Source organism: Trachemys scripta, chromosome 2 (assembly GCF_013100865.1).
Source record: "Trachemys scripta elegans isolate TJP31775 chromosome 2, CAS_Tse_1.0, whole genome shotgun sequence".
Lineage (NCBI taxonomy): Eukaryota > Metazoa > Chordata > Testudines > Emydidae > Trachemys > Trachemys scripta.
This window is the reverse complement of record NC_048299.1, coordinates 113,872,148-113,897,188: the sequence shown is the minus strand read 5'-3', so window position 1 is coordinate 113,897,188 and position 25,041 is coordinate 113,872,148. Positions and strand designations below refer to the sequence as shown.

General features: G+C 43.1%; 1 protein-coding gene across 3 annotated transcripts in view; it reads left to right on the top strand.

Annotated features, from left to right (window-relative positions):
- TMEFF1 (transmembrane protein with EGF like and two follistatin like domains 1) overlaps positions 1–25,041 on the top strand; it is a 214,128-nt gene that overhangs the window by 109,492 nt on the left and 79,595 nt on the right. For all 3 annotated transcript variants that reach the window (XM_034761448.1, XM_034761450.1, XM_034761449.1), the window contains exons 2-3: positions 17,428–17,537; positions 22,250–22,379. In XM_034761448.1, the coding sequence (XP_034617339.1) occupies positions 17,428–17,537; positions 22,250–22,379 (240 nt within the window). The remainder of the gene's footprint in view (positions 1–17,427; positions 17,538–22,249; positions 22,380–25,041) is intronic.

Sequence of the window (25,041 nt, the reverse complement as noted above, 5' to 3'; positions counted from 1 at the left end):
GTGGGAAAGGAGACACAGAGCAACCTGGTTCTTGAATGGAAAAAAGTGATCAACGTTTCTTAAAGTCAATCCAATATTTGTTCCAGCCCTATTCAGTATGAAGTCTACTTTATGTAGATACACTAGGAGTGTTACCTTCTATTCTGTCAACTGGGTGCCCATCGATGCATCTGAAGAAGTGAGGTTTTTACCCACGAAAGCTTATGTTCAAATAAATCTGTTAGTCTTTAAGGTGCCACCAGACTCCTTGTTATTTTTATTTAGCTTTATGGAATTAGTCGTTTCTTTGAGTCAAAGGGTTTACAGCCTTTGAACACAGGAATCTAAAATATTAAACATAAGCTGCAAAAATCAGTTTGATAAGGAAATGAACAGAGTCAGGACATGGAATCTTGGGTTTGAAATAAATCCCCCCTCTGTGGAGATTGGACACTGCTGTATAGCTTGGAAAGTCTGGTTTTGTTTATTTTTTGAAATGGTGGAAGAACACAAGCAGAAAAAGTACTACCATGGGCCATTCAGCTTCCATTAAAGTTAATGATATAACTCCCATTGACTTCAGAGGAAGGAAGATTAGATTGGACCCTATTGGCCCGATTCCACCAGCACTTATACATGTGAGAAGTCTCATTCAATACTTTCATAAAGTTACTCAATGTGTGTTTGCAGGTTTGAGGCCTAAATATGCAAGTTACAATATGTAAGCAACATGACTGAAAGAAGAAAAATCTCCATCCTGCTATTGCCCATCAGAGCCCAGAGGGCTGTAGAAGTAGCATATAAATATGTTTTTCTTTACTGACTTTTCAGTGTAATTTTAAATTTAAAATATTAAAAATATACTATCTAATTTAATTTAAACATGACATTCACACCAACTTATTTATAACAACCTCCTCCCACAGCAGGAGCAGGAAAACTTTTTGGCCTGAGGGCCACATCCGGTTTCCAAAATTGTATGGCGGGCCGGTTAGGGCAGCCTCCCCAAACAGCGAGGCGTGGCCCAGCCTCCGCTCCCTGACAGCCCCCCCCCCCGGACTCCTACCCCGTCCATCCCCCCACACTCCCAGTCCCCCCACACTCCCCTGACGGTCCCCCTGGGACTCCTGTGCCATCCAACCCTCCCCCCTTCCCTGTCCCCTGACAGCCCCCGGACCCCCTTGCCGCCGCATCCAATCCCCCCTCTCCTTCCTGACTGTCCCCCCGGGACACGTCCCATCCAACCACCCCTTCTCCCTGTCCCCTGACCGCCCCTGGAACCCCTGCCCCTGACTGCCCCCTGCCGCCCCATCCAACCCCCTCTCTCCTTCCTGACTGCCCCCCCGAACCTCTGCCACCATTCAACTGCCCTGTTCCCTGCCCTCTGACCATCTTGACCCCATCCACACCCCCGGCCCCTGACCACCCCCCAAACTCCCTTGCCCTCTATCCAACCCCCCGCCCCTGCTCCCTGCCCCCTTACCACGCTGCCTGGAGCACTGGGTGGCCGGTGGCGCTACAGCCACGCTGCCCAGAGCAGCAGGACAGGCAGCCGCGCTGCCCGGCTGGAGCAGCCACGGCACTGTGCAGCACAGAGCGCTGTGTCAGGCCGTGGCTCTGCAGCTGCACTGCCCCAGGAGCCCGCAGCCCCACCGCCCAGAGCATTGCGCCAGCGGTGGGGCGAGCTGAGGCTGCGTGGGAGGGGGAACAGCAGGAGAGGGGCCGGGAGTGAGCCTCCCGGGGCAGGAGCTCAGGGGCCGGGCAGCAGAGTCCCATGGGCCGGATGTGGCCCGCAGGCCGTAGTTTGCCCACCTCTGTCCCACAGACTACTTGGTTAATCATTTTTTTCCTACCTAAAGACAAATAGGTACTGTTTTGTACGCAAGTGTTGAAGACAGTATTTTGTTTAATTCCCAGTAGAAAAGCATGTAAGATGTGGGTTTTGACTACTTGATTACTGTCAATACAGTATGGATTCAAAGAAAAAATGTGTGTGAGAGAAATCACTTTGAAGGTTTCACTGTGCATTTTTAATAGCTCCAACTATTACACAACCATTAGCTACAGTAACTCCTTGCTTATCGTTGTAGTTATGTTAATGAAAAATGTGACTTTAAGCCAAACGATGTTAAGCGAATCCAATTTCCCCATAAAAATTAATGTAAATTGGGGGGGAGGGTTTAGGTTCCAGGGAAATTTTTTTCACCAGACAAAAGACTATATGACTATATTATACACAGTATAAGTTAAAAAAAAACAATTTAATACTGTACACAGCAATGATGAATGTGAACCTTGGTTGAGATGGTGAAGTCAGAGGGTGGAAGAGTTTGGGATATTTCCCAGGGAATGCCTTACTGCGAAATGATGAACTAGAACAGCTGAGCCCTCAAGGGTTAACACGTTGTTAATGTAGCCTCACACTCTACAAGGCAGCACAAATGGAGGGAGGGGAGACAGCATGGCAGACAGAGACACACCCTGTGTGTGTGAGAGAGGGAGAGATGTGCATTGCCTCTTTAAGTACGCTGACCGCACTCTAAGTACATTGCCTTTTTAAGTAGATCAGCAAGTTGAGACAGCAGCTGCTACCAGCAAGCTCCCTCAGTCCTGAGCCTTGTTGTGTCCATCCCCCGCCCCCCCCATTATATGGAGATGGGGTAAGCGGGGGGCAGGAGCAGGGGGGAGGGGCACACCCTGACATTAGTCCCCCTCTCCTACCCCCCCGCACAGCAAGCAGGAGGCTCCCAGGAGCAGCTCCAAGGCACAGGGCAGGAGCAGCACATGTTAGTGGGGGGAGGGACAGCTGAACTGCCGGCAATTGATAGCCTGCTGGGCGGCTGCTGCACAGGGAACTTAGAGGAGCCGGGAGCTGATGGGAGGCTGCCGGTCCACCCTGGTTCCAAGCCCCCACCAGCTAGCTGCAATGGGCTGCTCTTTCTGCAAAAAAGCAGGTGGCTGCCAAACAACATTATAAGGGAGCATTGCACAACTTTCAATGAGCATGTTCTCTAATTGATCAGCAACGTAACAACGAAACAATGTTAACCGGGACGACTTTAAGTGAGGAGTTACTGTACTCCTTCAACTATAGATCTACATTATCTGCTTAAATATTTCTAAAGCTATTAGCGTAAAAAAAGTGCCTGAACCTCTAGAAATTGTATGAGAGAAATGGAAGTGTGCTATGGGTTGAATATGGGCAATATTTTCACAGGCGCTGACTTTGTCCTTTCCCAGGGAATGCTCGACCCCTGCTCTGCCCCAGGCCCCGCCCGCACTCTACCCCTTCCCCCGACCCCCTGTCCCGCCCTCCCTCCTCCCAGCACCTCCCGCATACCACTAAACAGCTGATTTGTGAGGCGCTGGGAGGGAGGGGAAGGTGCTGAACAGCAGGGCCATTGGCGGGTGGGAGGCACTGGGAGGAGGGGGAGGAGCTGATAGGGGAACTGCCGGTGAGAGCTGAACACCCACCATTTTTTTCCTGTGGGTGCTCCAGCCCTGGAGCATCCACAGAGTCAACACCTATGAGTATTTTGACAGAACAGTTGTCCATACACCCATCACAATGACAGGTTCTGTACTTGTTCCTGTAGAGTACTGCACACCTGTGGTGGTAATGTGCGTAATTGCAGTGTGGGAGACTCTCAGATTCCAAAGCAGTCTTGTTACCCTGGCCCCCTTCACTCCCCCGCACTTCTGTGGGCTTTAGACATTAAAAAGTCCCTATGCTTTTCCATTGTATGCAGAAATTAAAATTATTTTAGCAGTGTGTGTGTACATCCTATTTTACTTTATTTAAATAAACTTTAAATAGGTCTGTTAAAATTTCTTCTAGAAAACAACATTAACATACAATTGTGTAAATGCACTCCAACTTACCCAGCTAATTGTAGTTTTACATTTAAAAAAGAATATGTGAGGAGAATTCACCCAGTTAGCATTTTCAAGAGCCAAGCTACAGCATTTGGATTTGTCTGCTTGATTGAGCTTTAAATATTGCCTCAAGCCACAAGACAAGTTTTATTGGTCCTCTAATACATGGCAAGGATATTTTGGAAGCAAACAAGTGCCTTCAGCTGTCCAAAAAGTAGATTAATTTACCCATAAAATATACTCTGGAGTGTCTTAATTCTATCAGACTATAGCTCTCTACCTTTAAGTGAAATTTATTTTAAACAAATGTTTTGGTTTTATTATTTCTTATAACATATCCATCCCCTATGAACTATTTTCGTGTAGTGGAAGCGTGAGAAGAAATAATTGGAAAATGACAGTCACTTTAAATCAGTTTGCAGTTGACTTCTGGGCCATCTTCTCATTTTTCCCCTTCTTTTTCCCTCTTGTTGCCCATCTCTTCTTTGCCACCTGTTTCCCCATCTGTTCTCTCTCTCCTTTCCCTTCTGTCTTTTTTTCATTTCCCATACAGCACACGCTAGAGGTGATGTTTCACAGTTAAATTGGGCTTCTTAAGAAGTGCAGGCATTAGTGAATGGACAGCTGCAAAGAGGTATACCTTCTGTGTCCCATCTCCCGTTCAGCTGCAGCTCTTTGCAGGAAGCTGAGCTGCATCACAGTTTAACTTCCGCAAAGCTATCAGTTCAACTACTTAGTTACAGTTAAATTTAAAAGCAGCCCATTTGCCTCAGAAGCACTGCAGTTGAACAAGAGAAAGATCTAAGTGATTGTGGGCAAAATATGGGGGAGAGGGCCAAGGCTGGATTAACCCATAGGCTAATAAGGCTATAGCCTTAGGCCCTCCTATTTTTAGGCCCTAATTTCTAGGCCCTCTTATTTTAGGCCCTACTGTAGGCCCTCCATTCCATATTGAAGTAACAGCTGAGTGACGGTAGCGGCGCCATCAGAATTTTTTTTGTCTCATTAGATATTGCTTTGTACAAATTAATCCATCAAAATTGTGAATTCAATCCAGACTAAAGCAGATGGAGGAGGGAAGAAACAGGCAGTTACACAGAATTTAAATACCATTTACCTATATAGTTTTATCTGTACATACTTCCATAATTACCTATATACTTAATTGCAGCCTTGGTGTGTACTTCCTTGTAAATGACACATTGAAATAGAAATAAACATCTATAGAACAAAAATTAAGAATGGAACATATTAAATTTTTTCCTATTGTCTCTTGTACTTCCCAGATGAACTGTTTCTCCATAGAAGGATGTCAGAACAAGGAAAATCATTTTTTCAATATTTTTTCTTATGAAATAACATTTTATATATTTTACATATTAGAATGACATTAAGATACATAATGGTGCTCCATTGGTCCATTGATGCTGTCATGAATGGTTGAAGGTTCATTCAAGGGTGACATAATTTCACATCCACACACATTACACTGGGGTAGTCAATTAATTTTTTGTCACGGTCCAAATGTCTTGATTAAGGTTATAGTCAAGGTCCAGACTCCAGAGATAATAATACAAAAATAATATCAATAATATTGATAAATAAAAAGATTTTGCTGTCAGTTCAAAAGTGTCTGACAGTCCTGATTTGGCCAGCAGTCCACCTGCCGACTACCATTGCATTACACCATAGCTCTTTCTCTCTCGCTTCATCTTGTGGTTGGAACTGGTACTAGGGGACCAGCTAAAAGCAGATGTCAGAGTAGCTCTTCAATATAATTCCCACTAGCATCTCTAGAGGAATGCTGCTTGCCTGAAGACCACAGATGCAGAATGCTTGTGCCACTGTCATTGGCACCTCAACGATCTTTACCATGGCTGTAGCTTATATAGTCACAATAGAGCCTTTACTGATTTTGCACTTGTATGCTATTTTTCAGTTAATTGATTCTAAAAACAAAATCTGAAAAAAGTTAAATGAGGTAAACAAATTGTTTCTCAGCTGAGACCTTGAATACCAAGCAGGTTTGCATAGCTAAGTTATAAACCCTTGACCAACAGGGCTTCTATTGGAAGTTCTAACAGAAGCATAAGTAATTATTCAGATGTGAAGTGACAAAAAAAAGTAACTGGGGGACTTTAGACTTGGCCACTCTGTGTCATGAGACCGACATGTTTATGGTTTTCTTGAAGACAGACGTTTTTGGATAGTAATGCAAAGTATTGCTTATAACTTCAGATAAGTGTTTCATTCATCAATAATTTTGGTGGTTATGATAGATCAGGAAGTTTCTTCACTTTGGTAATATTTATATAACCCAGATTTTCTGATGGTCACATCAGCCCAGCCTGTAGATGTTGTTTGAATGTATCTGGGATTGGAGACTAGTAGGGATTGGAGACTACTTGTGTGACCTGCCTCTTTTGTTAGAGGGGTCTTGATGGGGAAGGCATGAGGTAAGTCACTGACATCCATTTTTGGAGTCTCTCCTGGACTGGAAGGCACTGAGATAGTCTGCGAGAGGAATCTGTATAGAAGAACCAAGCTGTGCCTGTACAATATATGGGCCTCACCCACCCCTCCTTGACTGTTGCTGCCAGGGCCGGCTCCAGGCACCAGCCCACCAAGCACGTGCTTGGGGTGGCACCTTGGGGCAGGGCAGCGCTCGGGTTTTCATTTATTTATTTATTTATATATTGGTTCGTAGGGGCAGCACTGGTGGGTTTTTTTGTTTCTGCGGCGCTGGGGGGGGCTTCGGGCAGCGGGGGCTGGCGCGGTGCTCGGATGGGGGGCGGGGGTTGGCGCGGCGCTCGGATGGTGGGGCGGGGGTTGGCGCAGCATGGGGCTTGGAGGGGGGCGGGGGCTTGGCGTGGCGTGGCAAGGCGCTTGGAGGGGTTGGGGGCTGGCGCGGCACGGTGCTCGGAGGGAGGAGCGGGGGCTGGCGCGGCGCTCGGAGGGGGGGCAGGGGCTTTGGGCAGCGCAACGCCTGGTGGGGGGGGGGGCGGGGGGCGGGGGGGGGGGGGGGGGGTTCGGCTGTGCGGCGCTCGTTGGGGAGTGGGGTACAGTGGGGCAGCGCTTTTCTTTTTTGCCTGGGGCAGCAAAAAAGTTAGAGCTGGCCCTGGTTGCTGCCACCACACTGCGGCACTTAGGGGGCACTTAGGATCCTGCCTGGGCTCATGTTAAGAGTTTTGAAAGGTTGGTTATTATATTATATATGGTTCAATGTTTTAATCCTAATGGAAAGAATTTTTATCCTCCCCACCATTCCGTAATACAGTATTACCAACCTCAAAAGTTCAAAAATCATGGGTCCGACAACCCAAAATCAGGGGATTGGCCCAAAAATCACAAACATTGTACTGTGTGTGGTTGGTCTGTCTGAACTCATGTTGTCCACCTCAAGATGAGCATGTGTGACAGACTACAGTTAGTGCTGCCCACTCTCCAAAATGTGCGGGGGTCAGGTGATTCTGGCCCTGCTGCAGGGTCCTCTCACTGCTGCCTGATGGCGCGGAGCGTCCAGTGGCTCCCCAAACCCCAGCATTCTAATTCATTAATGTCCCCCCAGCCCAGCAACTCATTGTGCTCCCTCACACCGCCACACCTGACCTCTGCTCCAGAGGTACCGCTCCAGGGGTTCTTCACCCCCTCTCTTAGGCCTGGGGGACAGGTGTAGTGGGGTCTTCTCTCTCCTCCCAGAGGTATCTGGGGGCAATTCCAAGGGTATTAACTCCTCCCTTCCCTGGCCTGGTGTTCAGGGATGGCAAGGGGAGAGGGGAGCAGACTGACTCGTTGTTGTTAGGAGGGGAGGCAAGAGTCGGGAGCAGAGTCACGCTGAGCTTCTGGGCTCTTTCTGTTCCCCCGAAGCCACCTTCACCCCCCCACCCCCACCCCTTGAGAATGGTGTCGGCTTTTCTTGTCTCATGGGAGGAAGAGCTCTGCCTGCTTCCTGCAACAGCTCTTACTGGCTGCTCTCCCCCATGAGGTGGGGTAGTGGGGAAGGCAGCCAATCGTAAGGGCGGGGATTGTCCAAGGAGGGCTGAAATTTGAGTCTGGACTGGAGCATCTTGGTACATTGTGAGACTGGCCACAATAGGGGCCAAAATAATGTCACTGGTAATGAGAGTTGACAACACTGCTAATAAATGTGCCATCTCACATGAGAATCCGTCTGCCTTCAGAGTTGCTGGTTCTGCATTTGCCCTAGCTTGTGTAAAATCAAACCCAGGTTTCAGTTACACCAAACCCACCGTTTTTAATATGTATAATGTAATCCCTTGGGTGTAAGGATTGCTGCCTCTCAGATCGATACATATTGATGGTCTGCAGGACAAATATCAGTATCTGATTATTGTATCTGATTATTTCTTGAGTAAAATTGGTGCCAGATAAAGACAAGTGCTTTAGTAAACTAAACTTATACACTACTAGTTGTAGCAGAATATGATGTTCTAGGATGTCTGGCTGATTTAGCGGAGCTGCATGGGCAGATCCAAAATATTGAAGTTTTTACTCCATTTTTAGACATTTCTTATTCATACAAACTCTCACTATGTGCATTTTCCTGAGAGGAAAGGGGCGGGGTGGGGGGAAGACAGGACCTTGGATTGGGGCTTTACAGCCAGATTTCTGGAAGTTGATCTCTGCGCCTGTGCAGAACCCCATTTGCTAAAAGGGACAGATACTAACAAATCATTTCTAATACCTCCTTTCAGGTCCTGGGTCACAAATGTTACCATAAATTTGGGAGCTTTATTTAATTGTACTAATTATGTTTTTCTCCTGGAACTTGATGAATTATTATTTACTCTTTCTGAGTAATCAGTTATGTTGATATGTACTGTTATTTACAGCGACTAAAAGCCTTGAAAATGAGTTGTGGTTGTCATTAAATAAACATACAAGAAATCATCCTAAATTGCATGCTACATGTTCTTACTCTTATCCATTCTGGTATATGATGGTAAATGATTCTTTCTTCTGGAAATAATTGCAGAAAATCTTTTTTATCTTTCTTTATCTGCAGGGATTTTGTTCAAGGCTGAGCATATTTTAGACGTGCCAGACATCTTTTCTCCTAGCCTTTAAATTACACCATTAACACAGATTTTCATTTTTGAATAAAATACTGTAGGTGTGAAAATCATTATGGCTAACACACATTCTTATAGTACTTGCGATTCCATCAAGTGTAATTGTATACATGTCAGGGCTCTGATTTTTACTTTTGCTTGACTGCATTTTCAAATGGATGCAGAGATTCGATGACATCTCATCAGAAATGTTAATCTAACTGAAAAATGCCCATCACCATAGTACCTAGGTGCATAATAAAGCATTGGAAAAGGACCATTTGTTCCATTTCCATGAATAGGCAGTATCTGTTAATTTCTTTCTTGATGATAGTCCACCCCACTTGTACATTTTATAACCATTGCTTAGAATTGAAACCAAAAGAAACAAATACAATCTGCCCCCTAAAATTAAGCAGTATGCTTCTAATTTTTCATTCTGTCTTCCCCTGGTCTTCAGGGGATACTTTTTTGGGGTGTTGAGAGTGGGTCCTCCAGTTTTACCTTTGTTGTTTTAATTTGGTTCTTATCTCTTTCCCTTCTCCTGGGGCATTCATGCAGAGCTACATTAGTGGCTCTGCAGTAAATCTGGTTGGTAAAAGTGGGTTCAGGCTAAAGCTACTCTTCTCCCCCAGAACCCAGTAATTTACTGGGGCTAGTTTTGTCCTTTCCTTTGCTCATCCCCTCCTCTCCATCCCACATCTGCATAAAGATCCCTCCCCTCCCCCATGGACAGTGAGATCCTCTGCCTCCAGAGAAATGAGATTCGTCTCTGGAATCCTGCAGCGGGATATCTGTCAGATAAGGATCCACATGGGGAGAAACTACGGGAACCCTCTTGTTTGGGTGTTGGCAGAGTGGGTGTATTCCTCCCTCTGGCTCTGCAGAACATACCCACAAAAGATTGTATCATCTTTTCCACAGAGCTCTCTCCATAGTGAGTCCCCGGCAGCCACTACAATTTCCATACCCAGAGCTTTTTTTCAGATCAGTGTAAGGTAGTCTAAATTACTGCAGGGACATGTAAGTTACACAATTGAGACATCCCATCTGAAGGATTCCTTCTAAAGGCTTCTAAATCTCTTTTGAAAATGGTAATTAGGCTGCTACGTCACAGACAGACAGGTGAATCCTGAATCGATCTGGTGAAACTGGTTGGGATTTGTTTGTTTTAAATTTGAATTTTGAGTTATTTTTAGTTTTCATTTACCCAGGAATGGTCAGTGATCACATGGGTGCCAAAGGCTTCAGTGGTGCAGTAAGATTGCCAGAGATGGACATACACAGAACATCCAACCAGACCGTCTGAAGGATGTTGCCAGAGATCAATACTTGATCTGAAAGGAGGCTACATCCCTTTGATGATGATAATAATAAGAACATAAGAACAGCCACAGTGGGTCAGACCAATGGTTCATTTAGCTATTGTCATAAAAATGGATATTGGGCTAGATGAATCTTTGGCTGATCCATGGGCTCTATTGCTTTCTCTCATAATATAATGCATGAGATAGGGCTCATTGTGAGGAAAACTAAGCCAGATGAGTAGGAAGGAACAAGGTGTGCTCAGAGAGCAAGGACCCAGCCTTGCAGACGGGTGGAATTCTCAGCTTCAGGAGACGTGAAAGTGTGTGGCTTACAGGATTCTTAGACTCATGAAATTGAGGGTTGGGATGCGGGAGGGGGTGAGGGCTTCAACTGGGGGTGCGGGCTTTGGGGTGGTGCTAGAAATGAGTTCAGGGTGCAGGAAGGGGCTCTGGGCTGGGGCACAGGTTTGGGGGGCAGGAGTGAGGGCTCTGGCTAGGGGTGCGGGATCTGGGGTGGGGGTGGGGATGAGGGGTTTGGGCTGCAGGAGCTCCCTTATTCTGGGCTAATTGTTTATTATTAGTGTTACCGTAGCACCTCGGACTTCTAATCGTGGACCAGGATCCCACTGTGCTAAGCACTGTACAAACAAAACAAAGAGCTAGTCCCTTCCCTGAACAGCTTACAATCTAGGTAAAAGACAACAGATGGATACAGACAGGTTGGGGGAGCCAAAAAAGGGATGCAAAGAGAGGGGTGACACGGTCAAAGTGATGGACTAGGAGAATGAACTTTGCACCAGCATTTTGAATTAATCTAAGTGGAGCAAAATGTATTTGTCGGGCCAGAGAAAAGGATGTTGTAGTAATCAAGATGCAAGATGATGAAAACTTGGATGAGAGTTCTGTGTGGGTGGATGGGCAAGGCCATATCTCAGAGATGTGATGCAGAAAGAATCTGCAAGAGTTAGACAGAGCCCGGATGTGAGGATCTAGAGAGAGGTCCGAGTTGAAGATGACACTCAGGTTACGGGCAGGGTGGCATCATTGTCCACAGTGTTGGAGAAAGAAGATAGCAGGAAGGGCTTGGAGTGGAGGAGTATTAAGAGCTTGGTTTTAGCCATATTTAGCTTGCACTGACAACTAAACAGCCACAAGGAGACATCAGAGAGACAGGTCAAGATGTTAGTTTGGACAGAAGGAAACAAAACTGGGATCTTCTTCTTAGTGTATGCGCAACATGCCTCAGGTGACACATGACCAGGTTTCATCACTGAATTTGGTCCCCTGATTGGATCATTAGCTTCCCCGTCCCAGCTGGCTACTGATGGGGAGTGGGGCATGAACACTGATCCATGTCCCACAGGTCTGGGATAGAATGATAGATCTGTGAGTTGTCAGCATAAAGATGGTAGTTGAATTTTGTTAAAGGCTTGGAAACTGCCTCTGGGGAATACTCCTCCATTCAGGGGGTTTCCACGTGAGGACTGAGCATCATAGGGGGGCACAGAAAGTAAACATGAGTTAGAGCATCATTGGGACTTCTCTGGCTGATGCCATAGGCCAAGTAGGCCCCTAAATGATCCCAGATTACAGGGAGCCCAACGCAGGAATGGAGGAACTCAGATTTGGGGCCCATATATATTTAGTTTCTCTAACTCCTAAAAATAAGTTGTTATCACTGTAATTTATCCATGTGATCATTCATTTTGCAAATCATATTATCTGAAATGTATTATCATTAAAAGGTGCAATCTTCTGTTGGGCATGACATCACCATTTCCTCTTAATTAATTTTAATCATTTGTTCATTTTCATGGGATAGATCTTTATGGGGAGCAAGAAATGACCATTTCCTTCAGAAGCAAATTGCAAGCATACTAAACTGAAAAGCTGCAATGTTCTCTCACATTAACTCAGATCCTACAGTGAAGCAATCACATCTGATTAATGTTATTGTGACCAGGTGCTGGGATGGACCATACTGAGAATGCCTCACTCAGGGCAAAAACAACAAAGAGTCTGGTGGCACCTTAAAGACTAACAGATTTATTTGGGCATAAGCTTTCGTGAGTAAAAACCTCACTTCTTCGGATGCATGCATGAGGTTTTTACTCACGAAAGCTTATGCCCAAATAAATCTGTTAGTCTTTAAGGTGCCACCAGACTCCTTGTTGTTTTTGTAGATACAGACTAACACGGCTACCCCCTGATACTTGACAACATGCAAGTATCGGGGGGTAGCCGTGTTAGTCTGTATCTAAAAAAAACAACAAAGAGTCTGGTGGCACCTTAAAGACTAACAGATTTATTTGGGCATAAGCTTTCGTGAGTAAAAACCTCATGCATGCATCCGAAGAAGTGAGGTTTTTACTCACGAAAGCTTATGCCCAAATAAATCTGTTAGTCTTTAAGGTGCCACCAGACTCTTTGTTGTTTTTGTAGATACAGACTAACACGGCTACCCCCTGATACATCACTCAGGGCAGTCTGTGAGAAATAGGGCAAACAATCCCCAAAACTGGTGGTTTATTCTATTATTAGATTCATCAAACCAGTAACAAAAGAGCTTCTGTAGTACTACACTGGTAAATCAGAAGCCACATATAGACCCCTGTAGGGATTCTAGCCTTTGACTCCCATCCAGACAAACAGGTCTAATATAGTGAGAGGTTACTGAAAACCCAAGTCACCATATGTGAGGTTCTGCTAATCCCAAAGGATCAGATACTTACTCCAGGTCAATATGTCAACCAATCCTTAGTAACTAACTAAAGATATATTAATAAAAGAAAAGAGAGTTATAAATGGTTAATAGATCATATACATACATATGATTGCAAAGTCCTTATATCAGGTTTGTAGCAGTGATGGAATAGGCTGCTGGCGTGTAAAGTGTCTCTGGTAATTTCCAGGAGATTGGAAGTTGCTCAGTCCGTAGTTCAAGATGCTCCTTTTAGTTGTAAATCCACAGTCCAGAGAATTGGAGCAGGAAAGAGGCAAAATTGAGGTGTTTCAGGAGTGTTTTATATCCTTGGCCATGTGCATGAAAATTTACTGTCCCAAACAAAGCCCTCAGTCCATTTGTATGAAAAGTTACTGGCCAAAGATGGAGTCCAGGGTCACATGAGCATATCACATGTTCTTACATGGTTTGCTGAATCACAGGGAGTGGCCACTGGCTTCTCGCTGCCTGAGGCATCCATAGGAAGACCTACCGGGTGGGATGAGTTTCTTCAATGAGCCATTGTGAGACTGGAGTGTCCTTAACGGGCCATCAACACATAGCTGGCTAGCCCTGGTGTAAATCTATGTGTCACCCAGGAACAAAACATATTTAAGATTCAAGTACATAGTGAATATTCATAACTTCCAATATAAAGATAATACATGCATATGAACAAGATAATCATACTTAGCAAACCATAACTTTTCCATTGACATCTTACATGATACACTTTGTAAAAGATTTATGGAAATTGTGTAACAGTGGTAACAACAGTGATATAAATGGTCACCTTTCTTATACACAGCATCACAGTTATCATTTGAGAATACATATGGTGACCTGGCTAGGCTAGGCTATGCTAACTATGAGGCGAGGTAAAGACAAACCAAAACAAAGGTGATAATTTTAAAATTTTAAAACTTTATAAGGGAAAACACCAAAATTGTGTCTGGAGCATAAATAATATAAAATATTACCAAAGACTTACTATTTATAGTAATAAACTATACATTACCATCTCATTAACCTTTGTGAGCTTGTACATGCTGTGTGGTTAGTACCACATACATTGTTATTAACAAGAATAAAAGAGATTACTTTACAATACAGTGTCACTTCAGAAAAGAATCTACTTTTCCTCTCCGTGGCTGTAAGTACAGCTGCACTCTTTCTGTCCTCTTCTTTGCTTTCTCCAGCTTGAAGTGCTTCTTCGATTCAGCGTTCCTGTGGCTGTCCCTCTTTTCAACGAGTTTATCCACAAGTGGGGTTTATTCACCTAGTGGCCCTCACTTGTCCATTAGGTGCCTATGAACTGTGTTCAGTCAATACATGTTCACACAATCACTCTCTCTCTCTGTTCATGTCTTTTAGGTCCTTTGTGGGTGGGCTTCTTGTTGATTGCTTCCAGGATCTGTTTACATCTAACACAGCTTTTTCATCAATTCCTTTTTTCACCAATTATATTTCCTTTCAGTTTTTTCCCTGGATACTCTCTCTCTGGTAAGTCTGTAGATTTGATTTCCCTCTTCTTCCCTTCTCTAAGAGCATCTGCTCATGTACGCAGGTCTGTTTTTTTCCTGCTTCTCCTGATCTGAAACCTTTCCTATTTTCCTCCTTCTCACTTCCTAGTCCTCTGCTTTTATTCTCCTGTTCTTCTCTTATTTTATCCCCTCCCCGTACCCAGGCTCCAGTTCACCTGTTAGCTCCACATTTCCATCCTCCTCCTTCTCTCTAACAGCTTTTTCTGACTGCCCCTTCGGGTGGATTCCAAGTCCCCTCCCCAGTTCGAGCTGCGCTCTCCTTGTATGTCTCTCTCCCCAGGACAGCATTCTGTGCTGCTGCATCACAACTGAAGCAGGTGCTAGTGTCAGGGTGCAGGTTACTACACATGCACATCGTTGGTGTGGCAACCAGGATAGTTAACTAGCACATTAAAATCTTCATTTATATCTTCAAGAATGATAGATTATAATCCATATTTATTTTTTCAGTCACTTTTCATGTTTATCTAATTTGGGGGTGCCAATGGTGCTTCATCATTCAGCTAATAATATCAAGGTCTGACACAGTTCTTTTGTCTGTAGATCTCAAAGCACTTTACAGAAGATGATATGTATAATTATCTCCATATTACAGATGGGGAAGCTAGAGGAAAGAGAGGTAGAATGACTTGCCCCAGGTCACCCCGCAGGTCAGTGCTAGTGCAAGGTGTAGAGTATAGATCTCCTTGCTCCAAGCCCAGGGCCCAACCTATTGGCTCATGCTGCCCCCTAGAGTAACATCACTGTAGCGTGCACTAGGTATGTGCACAGTTCCACACCACCTACCTTAGAAAGTCTGGCAATATGTTTTTCATTCTTAAACTGGTATCAAAGGATGATGGAAGCATGTTCTATATATGTTTTCTATTGGATTTCCACTACCAATGTCATCAGTGACGACATCACCTGTTGTTTTATATATTGTCTGTCTCTGTGGTGCCTGAGTACTGACATTTTAGCAGGAAGATTGCCTGTAAATGATGATCATAACTATTTTGTTTTTAACTTTCATCTACATTTCACAGCTCCTGAATAGTGAGAAGTTCTTCTTTCCTTTAACTTCTGCTTTTATTCAGCCCATCCCCCTGAATAGTTTTCTTCTAATTATCAAAAGTGGTAAAGCAAGTTCTGAAAAACATAGGTGTAAACGGATCTGAGTTTGTGGTTTGTACTATTGTAGAGCTCTGTAGGTCTCTAACACAAACCTAGCCCAAAGCATGAAAGTTCCTTTTCCTTTTAAAGGAATGTTTTCAAGTTAAACTAGTGGTGGGCAACCTGCGACCCATCAGGGTAATCTGATTGTGGGCGTGAGACATTTTGCTGATATTGACTGTCTGCAGGCGGCCATGCTTGCAGACGGTCAATGTCAGCAAACTGTCTCGTGGCCCGCAATCAGATTATCCTGATGGTCTGCATGCGGCTCACGGGCCACAGGTTGCCCACCACTGCGTTAAACTGTTAGAGTGGGATTTTTAAAAGCACACAGTGCTGGTATCACTCTGCTTCCACTGAAGTCAATGGTATAACTCCCATTGTCTTCAGTGAGAGTTAAGCACTGAGCTCTTTAAGTAATCCCACCCTTACTTTTCATTGTTCTCTCTTCTGCATGCTCATGTTTATGTGTGGGGTTAATAATATTCAAATCCCCCCTTAAAGCTCTTCTTTGATGTGATGCCTACAAAAAACTTGACAACAGTTAGGCAGCTGGTGCGCTGAGACCACTGCCTATGAGGCTGATCAGTATTGTTTCTTTGTGCTCCCCAATTCTGTCTGTCTGTCGCTCAGTCTGTTGTCTCTTGTCTTAGGCTTTGTCTCCACTACCTTGCTTTTAGCGACACAGCTGTGCTGCCACATCCCCCACAAGTGGCAGTGGCTTTGTCGGCAGGAGAGCACTCCTGCCAATAAAGCGCTCTTCACACTGGCGCTTTTTGTCGGTAAAACTTTTGTCATTTGGGGGTGTGGTTTTTTAACACCCCTGAATGACAAAAGTTTTGCCGAGGAAGTTCCAGTGTAGACAAAGGTCTTAGGGTATGCCTACTCTGCAACGTGAAGGTGTGATTGTAGCAGGGGTAGGCCTACCTGTCTTAGCTTTGATCTAGCTAGCATGGGTACTAATAGCAGTGTAGAATGGGTGGCCTGGGCTAGCAAGCTGAGTAGGGCTTGAACTCTGATTGCTAGCCTATGCTGAACCCCATGCCACTATGTCTACACTGTGACTCTTGCCCACGCCAGCTAGACTAAAGCTAACATGGCTACTCTTATCCCTGCTACAATCACGCCTTCACTTTGCAGGGTAAACACTTTGTTCTGTTATTGTACAGCACCTAGCACAGCAGGGTCCTGGTCCATGACTGAGGCTCCTAGGTGCTACCATAATACTAATCAATCAATAATAATAATATTGTACATATTTATAATGTTTTCAATCTGAAGGATCACAGTGTGGCTTGCCTCCTGGGCTGGAAGGCAGGAAAGATGTTTTCTGAACAGATTCTAGCCCCCACTAAAATCCACAGCATGGCTCCTCCTTCAGGCTTTGTGACAAGAAAAGCAGAAGGGGCAGAGGGGACATGGTCTATCTATTTGTGTGTGTATATTGACTCCTGATATTATCTGCTGGGGAATGGGCCGTTTGTGTATTGGGGAGAGCACTGCTAGTGAGAATATGGAAGACAATAACTGTTTTGGCAGTGTACGTGTGCCCCTGTTCTGGAGCTGTTTGTGTGGTGAGGCAGAATGTAGCTGTACATACAGTGCCAATGGAACAGCTCTACCTCTGGTTGCCAGTTGGCACACAGCATATGGAACAAGAGTATCGACTTTTAAAAAAATATCTGCGTGGGAAAATTACTGGTTTAAAGATGAAGCTGACATTATTATACCAAAAAATAAATCACTACATTATCCATCTTTTTTCCCTTTTACAGAATTAAATGTAAGGGAGTCTGATGTAAGAGTGTGTGATGAATCATCATGTAAATATGGGGGAGTGTGTAAAGAAGATGGAGATGGCTTGAAATGTGCATGTCAGTTTCAGGTAAGGACTTTGCACTTTTGTATCTACTGTGATTTGAAATATTGGGCTATTTATAGGAACACTGAGAAGTGTGTTAATTTTAAAGTTTCAGCTACCTAAACATTTATGTAATCTGATGAGACATGTTCTCTAGATTCTAAATATATGTAATGGGACAGGTTGTGAATCACCCTGACAGAGAGTTAGAGGGACTATGCTCCCAGCCAACTCCCCTGCACAGCTTCATTAGGACATTCTGTAGCGTGGGGCTAAGGGTGGGTAGGAGAGCAGGCGTCGTACATCTGATGTTCACGAGGGAGGGAGAGAATATGTGTATCCTCCCCAAACTTATAGCACTGACTCTGAGGATAGAATGAATTTTCTGAGATCATACAAATAAATCCATTAGTTATCTTAGGAATTAAATGAATTAAAAAATAGTTCCTTTAAGACATTCATCACCCTGCATCAGACCCTTTTTTGGCCCTAATGATCCTAACAGAATAACACAGACTTGTCAAACTTACCATATAGTTAAAACACATCAAAACCTTCAGCACAGGCTACATCTGAACAATTTTTAAAGCATTATTGTTCATTTTTCCCTGTTATTCTCCGTAACTAAAAGTTACTCCCTTAGCAAAGGATAATGTTCGATTCAGAGAACTCTACCAAGAACTGCCCTCTTTCAAAAAGGATACCATCTCCTACTGTTCTGAATGAGGGTAAAGCTACAGGTCGCCCTTATCAAATATGCCCATCAAAACTACCTTTCTTCAAATCAGGTTTCTTAGTAAACTTGTGCCTTGTCTCTATGGCCAGCTTTGTAGCACCGGAATCTAAAATGATTGCAAGATACTCAGGTTTCTTTAGCTTTCTAAATTCTTGGATACCGAGTGCTAAATTATTTTCAAACTGCTAAATCAGGAGCCATCCTATGACTAGTTGGCATTGCTGCCAAATTTCACAATTTTATTGTAAGGCTCATATTTTGGTGTTTTTCTAAAAAAAACCCAGCTCCTGGAGTTGTGAGAATCTCAGCTTTCATTTTTTTTAAGTATGCTTCTAGGCATAATAGTCATAGGGGAAAAAACTTTAAAATGTAACCGGAGTATCCTTTGAAGGTTTGAAAACCAGAAAGCAAATGACAAGAACACAACATTTATTACTTTTAAAAATATGATGATTTTAAAGACAATCTCACGATATTTGGGGGTGCCTGATTCATGATTTTTGAATCAATAAATCACACAGTCACTGGTTATTCTGTCTTATCTTATTTCTGTTTACAATGTTCAGAGTGTTAGAACATTTTGTATTTTTGTTGGTGCACATTTCTACCTCCTCAGCTTAACTTAAAAGTTGCTATTAGCACACAGGAATTTACAAGCAGTAAAATCGGTTTCCACCAAAAGAAGGAAACAGAATGAGGGAATCAACAGAAAATGCCCCTTGCTAAAATATGTGTATTTTTCATATGTAACAAAGAGGTTGAATACTTGTTTTAAGTGCAAAACTCAACTCAACCTTAATTAAGGAGCTTCAACTGGCACCTCCAAAATATCCCAAATTAAAGACTTATTAAAATAACAACCACACAGAACCCGCTTGACGGTGTCCCTTCAGCTGTTCTGCATATAAATTGAAAAGTCGTGACTGGCAAGAGAAACAGATAATAAAAATTTCAGTGAATATTCCAGGGATGCTGCAGTTTTTCAAAGATCTGTTCTATCTTGGCAGTTTCATAACTAAAGAAACTAGGGTCTGGCTTAGCTAGCTGAAAATGTCCCTATTAGAGAACAGTTCTCAGCTGGTGTAAAGCTGATGGCGGTGGATCCACTTTGTTCACCCCTTGTCCACCCCCTCCGCTCCCCGCATCAGAGATGTTCTGGATGACGAATGGGATACTGTTAAACAGCTGTTAAACAGCTGTTCTGTTAAACAGAAACAGAGCAGCTACAAAGCTGCTTTAAATAATGGCAGTCACAGATCTTCCCTCATGTTCAGGGAGCTGTAACCAAGTCCCAGACACCCCCCCGCTCTCCTTGCTGAGTTGAGCTCCTCCACATGAGAGATTCTTTCCCTGAATGTATAGGAATAACCAGTGACCAACATCCCAGTCTTGTTTCTTCTTAGGTTTTTAAACCTTAAGGAGTTTAAGTACTAATGGATCATCATAACATTTCCTCTTAGAAGCGCTTTTGGAAATGACTTGCTGTCAAATATAAGGATGTCATTGAAACAAACGTAACATCATTGAAGGAAGAGCGCCAGGGGATTTAGTCCATCTATGAACAAATCTTTTTCTTTTTTTCTTTCTTTCTGCCACCACATCTATTGAGTTTAGGTGATATTTTGACGTTTAAAACTCCAGAATTACATTTGCAAATGAGGTTGCGTGCAAGTAGCTAGGGGATTCTCCAGTGCTCTCCCTGCAGTGACCTTGCACATTTTAATGATGTCCTGACATTCAGCAGCTGTAAACATTAAAAGGATAGTTTTGGTTTTGTGCTCACTAGGGGAGAATGTGTTCGCTACACTTTTGATAAAGATGTTTCAGTGTTTGATCCTTGCAGAGCAATTTACAGGCTATTTTGCAGGATTTCAATAGAATAAAAATGATTGACATTTATGTCATCCAATGTTCCCAAAGCATTAAAAACACAAACAAACTATAAAGCAGGCATCACTTCACATATCACTGAAATGCAGCGGAAACTGGTAGCTTTTAAATAGCACACAGCAACATCTAGATTGAACGTGGGGAATACACATAGGCATTGGAAAATATAGTTCTCCAAAAAACTTCTCCCATTCCAGCAATGACTCGCCCTGGCCCTGCTTAGCATGAGATCTGACAGGTTCACAGGCCAAGGCTGCTCAATAAATTAAAAGAACCACAGAGATGCTATGAGCACTTTTCAGAGCAGTAATGTGAGTTGCTTCTGTGTGTGGAGTTTATTACATTCTTGGTTACTTTTGATTGGGTGACAGGGAAGGAAGAATAATTTCCTTTAAAATTAACTTTAAAAATGAGATATTTTGATTGCTTGTATGCCAAAAGTGATTTTGATAAACAAGTTATACACATTTGAAAAATAAACAAACAACTGCAGTGTCAAAGAAGTTGATCCAGACATCAGAGCATTTTGGGGGCTTGTCTAAACATAAAATTTATACCAGTACAACCTTGTGTGCAGACACTCTAGCATCAGTTTAGCTAAATCAGTTTAGCATCACACCTGCAGTTAAACAGATGCAATGTCTGTGAGTAGACCAGGCCTTAATCCCTCTTTTTCCTTGTGGTACTATGGATCAGAAAGTGGTGTACTATGAGAGTTGGATCAAACCCTAAATAGTTATTGGGGGTTTTTTCATTGATTTTGGGAGTGGACTGGTATTTCTTTCCCTGGGTATTTGGAAGGTGGAGTGGTTACAGTATGTTTTCTACGTTATTTTTATGTACACTGGGTACAGGAGACATTTACTCCGTCTTTGTTAGGATGGGACAGCTATTACTAAAATACTATGCCAAAGCCTTTCATGGTGGGCATTGATTTATTTAATGCAGTGTTTCCCAAACTTGGGACGCCGCTTGTGTAGGGAAAGCCCTTGGCGGGCCGGGCCGGTTTGTTTACCTGCCGCGTCCGCAGGTCCAGCCGATCGCGGCTCTCACTGGAGGGACATACTGGCCGCCACTTCCAGCAACTCCCATTGGCCTGGAGCGGTGAACGCCGGCCAGTGAGAGCCGCGATCAGCCGGAACCTGTGGACACGGCAGGTAACCAAACCTGCCCGGCCCTCCAGGGGCTTTCCCTACACAAGCGGCGTCCCAAGTTTGGAAACACTTATTTAATGTATTGTCCTTTCTTTTTTTTAAATGGACCTATCACAATATCATTTGATATTTAACAGGGATCGGCAACCTTTGGCACACTGCCGCAGTTTACCGTTCCAGGCCAATGGAGGCTGCAGGAAGCAGCGTGGGCTGAGGGATGTGCTGGCTGCCGCTTCCCGCAGCCCCTATTGGCCTGGAACGGTGAACCATGGCCAGTGGGAGCTGCTATTGGCCGAACCTGTGGACGCTGCAGGTAAACAAACTATCCTGGCCCACCAGCGGATTTCCCTGATGGGCCATGTGCCAAAGGTTGCTGATCCCTGATATATAACAACAATATAAAAGTATTATGACAGATGTTGACTAAACTAAAAAATCACATACTAAATAGGAGTATGAATATTCAGGGGATGGGATTTTTGCCATCTTCCTTGAAAGACAATTCCATAGTCTAAATCTTGCAGTCAGGAAATCTTCCCTGATGTTCACCTTAATTTTTTCTTTGCTCAATTTCATTTCATTACTCTTAATTATACATTCTTGTTTTACCTTAAAGGACTTTTCTCCCATCTTGGTGTTTTTACCCTTCAAATACTTGTAGATGATTATTGTATTCCCCTTAGTCATTATACAGCCTCGCTAGACATATTTAATTATTTTAATCTTTCCTGCTAAATTAATCCCTGCAGCCTATACAGAGAGACTATCATTCCCATGGCCCATGAAAGGATATTTGAAGTCATTCTTAACCAAACAGAATGATGATTTACTGTTAACAAGCAGTCTGACAGTTTACCTTTCTGCATGACTATTTTCCTATACATTCATGTGTATTGTATTAAAGATTATTCATGTGTGATTGCATGACTGAATTTATTTGATACTTTCTTTTTTAGTGTCATACAAATTACATTCCTGTTTGTGGATCAAATGGAGACACTTACCAAAATGAATGCTTCCTCAGGAGAGCTGCTTGCAAACATCAGAAAGAGATAACAGTGGTAGCAAGAGGACCTTGTTATTCTGGTATGTAAGATATGATTGTGCAACATTAATAAATAAGGTTGTGTCTTTTTTATTAAAGTGCTTTTCATTTTTTTCATGCTCTTTGTAGAATTAATTTTCAAAAAATGCAGAAATCTCAGATGACCTTTAATTATGAAACATTGTCACCAGCAGATACAGGGTTTCTTCTGTATGTTAGCCAATCCAAACAATTTTTCTTTTTAAATATTTTTAACCTAGGAAACAATTGGTGAATGTTTTTGATGCAAAAGAAAAATCTTGATTATCACCTAATGTTAGTCATTTCTTCATGACTCATGTCTTGGGTGTACAGAGTTAAAACTATGTTCAGCAAAGGGATCCACCCAGCACATCCTACAGCTGCAGAGAGCCACACTGAATGTAATGGAGCTCTTTGGCATGTTCCTAGGCAGGTCCATTTGCAGGATCTTGCCACATATTTACAAACAACCACATGTATTGTGGCAAGGCAGTGGCTAATACAACCTTTAGCAAATGGAAAGAAACTAAAAGCTTTGTTGTAATCTATTCAGGGGAGAGACCCAACTGTATAGATTTACTATCTAGAGTAAAAGGTAACTCTTCTCTAACTCTTTAGCAGTGCAGAATATGAGAGTATCTTCTTGTTTCCTCTTTCCCTTTACTCCTTTCTGGAACAAAATTTGGATTGGTTCAGTAGTTTTGGACTCTCCCTTTAGAAGCAGAAACCTCTCTGGGAGCAAACAGCTTCTGAGTTCAGGTTCCAGTTCGGTGTCTCCATGAACAGGAGGTGATGGTGGTTTTGGATTAGGCTATTTTAGGGAGCAGGTAAATCTATTTATTGTAGATTCATGGGCACCTCTTGTTCCTTTTCCCAAACCTACCCACCCTCTATTTTCATGGCTTTTCTACATCAAACTGATAGCTTTATTTTCTAGCACTATAATATTATAGTGATTTAAAATCAAAGAAAACCATATGGAAGAATTCTAGCCAAAGGCTTGAACACAAGAAAACTTCATTGTTAGAGCTTTCTTGAACCTATGTGCAGATTTCAGTCTCTGAGGCCAGTTCACTGGGATATAGACAAGTGGCTGGCTTCCTCAAAACTGGCCATCTCAGAAGATTTCAGTGAATGATTAATGCACCAAAATCTAATTTTGGGGGACTCATCTGGCCTATATCTGGTCCACGGGAGGTTTTCACAGACATTCACATCTAAAGAAATAATTGGACTTCATTATCACTGGCTTGCACATGGCCAAACTGTAAAAGTCCAAGAGCTTTCCAATCTAACACCTCATTAGTCTCTTCAGTTCTGCTATGGATACACCAGTAACCAGAGAAAGCAGGTTTCTTTGGAGGAAACTTATTTGTGGTGTGATCCAGTGCCTTTTTCATATCATTTAGGGGAGTAAACCATGCATAAATGTTCAAGTTCTCCAAATGTGAAGACTTGATATAGAATTGTGATAAAGCTTTGTCTTGACTAGAATATATTGAAATGGAGGAAACCCCACCTTTGGATGGAGCTAAGGAAGTGAAATCTTAAATGGCAGCCAAAGACGAGGCAGAGATACTGGACCCTGAAGCCAAACTACAATGAAACAAGAGAAGATGCTTTTATGGTCCAGTCACTTTCTCTTCCCAACCTCTAGTGTTCCTTATAGGTAACCATCAATGCTGCCTTTATTTCACTCAAGGAAAACTACCTGATTCTCTGAAACAAAAGTAAAATTCTCCCCCACAACCCCATACCGTACTTAGAATCTGCAGCCTTTAAATAGAGAGGTGGAGGAAGAGGACTTAGAACACTGAAGCAAATCCAGTGAAGTGTTTAGGCCCTAAGAGGATCAAGTCATATGGGGTTTGTCCCAGGGCTGTGCCAAGCTAAGAGTACTCTCATCTTCAAATCTCTGGTTGCTAATCACCACTTCACTTAGCTATATGTCTCAATGCTCTGGGGAGATTCCTTCTTTCCATTTCCTTTTTCTCAAAGATCTACACAAAAAGAAGGGAATTCAGGACCTGAAGCATCACTTTATAACAATCATCATAGTAGCTGAAGACATGTTTTGAGACACAATGGACCAAAATATACAGAATATACACTTGACCCTAAGGGCTTGATTCTGGCTTCACACCAGTTTTACACTAGTATAATTCCATTGACTTCAGTGGAGTTACTCCTGATTTACACCAGTATAACTGAGATCATAGCCAGGCCCTAAGTGTCTGCTTTTTTCCATTAAATCCTGGATCATAACACCATAAATTCCTTCCTCTGGGGCTCATCCTGTTCACCTGGAGTACTTACCCTGTGTACTTGTAGTACTTACCCTGGAGTACTTAAGTAATTGTAGGTGAACGTTTTTGTGCTCTTGATCTGCATGATGCATACAGTCAGAAACAGACTCTTCAAATTACATCAAAATAAATACAACATATGCACATTAATTTTCAACTAGCCCACCAGAATTTGCTGTGATAATTCTTTTTGTTCTGAGATGCCATTAGGAGTTCAGAGCTCTGCCTGGCTGCAGCCAATCAAATGTTCACCAACTTCATGGTGGTCCTAGCTTCAGTCCTTTGAAGGAAAGGCCCATTCATCCACGCACACTTCGACAACTGTTAAAACTACTCTGGTATTGCATTAGATAGGATCCATTAAACTGGGGCCATT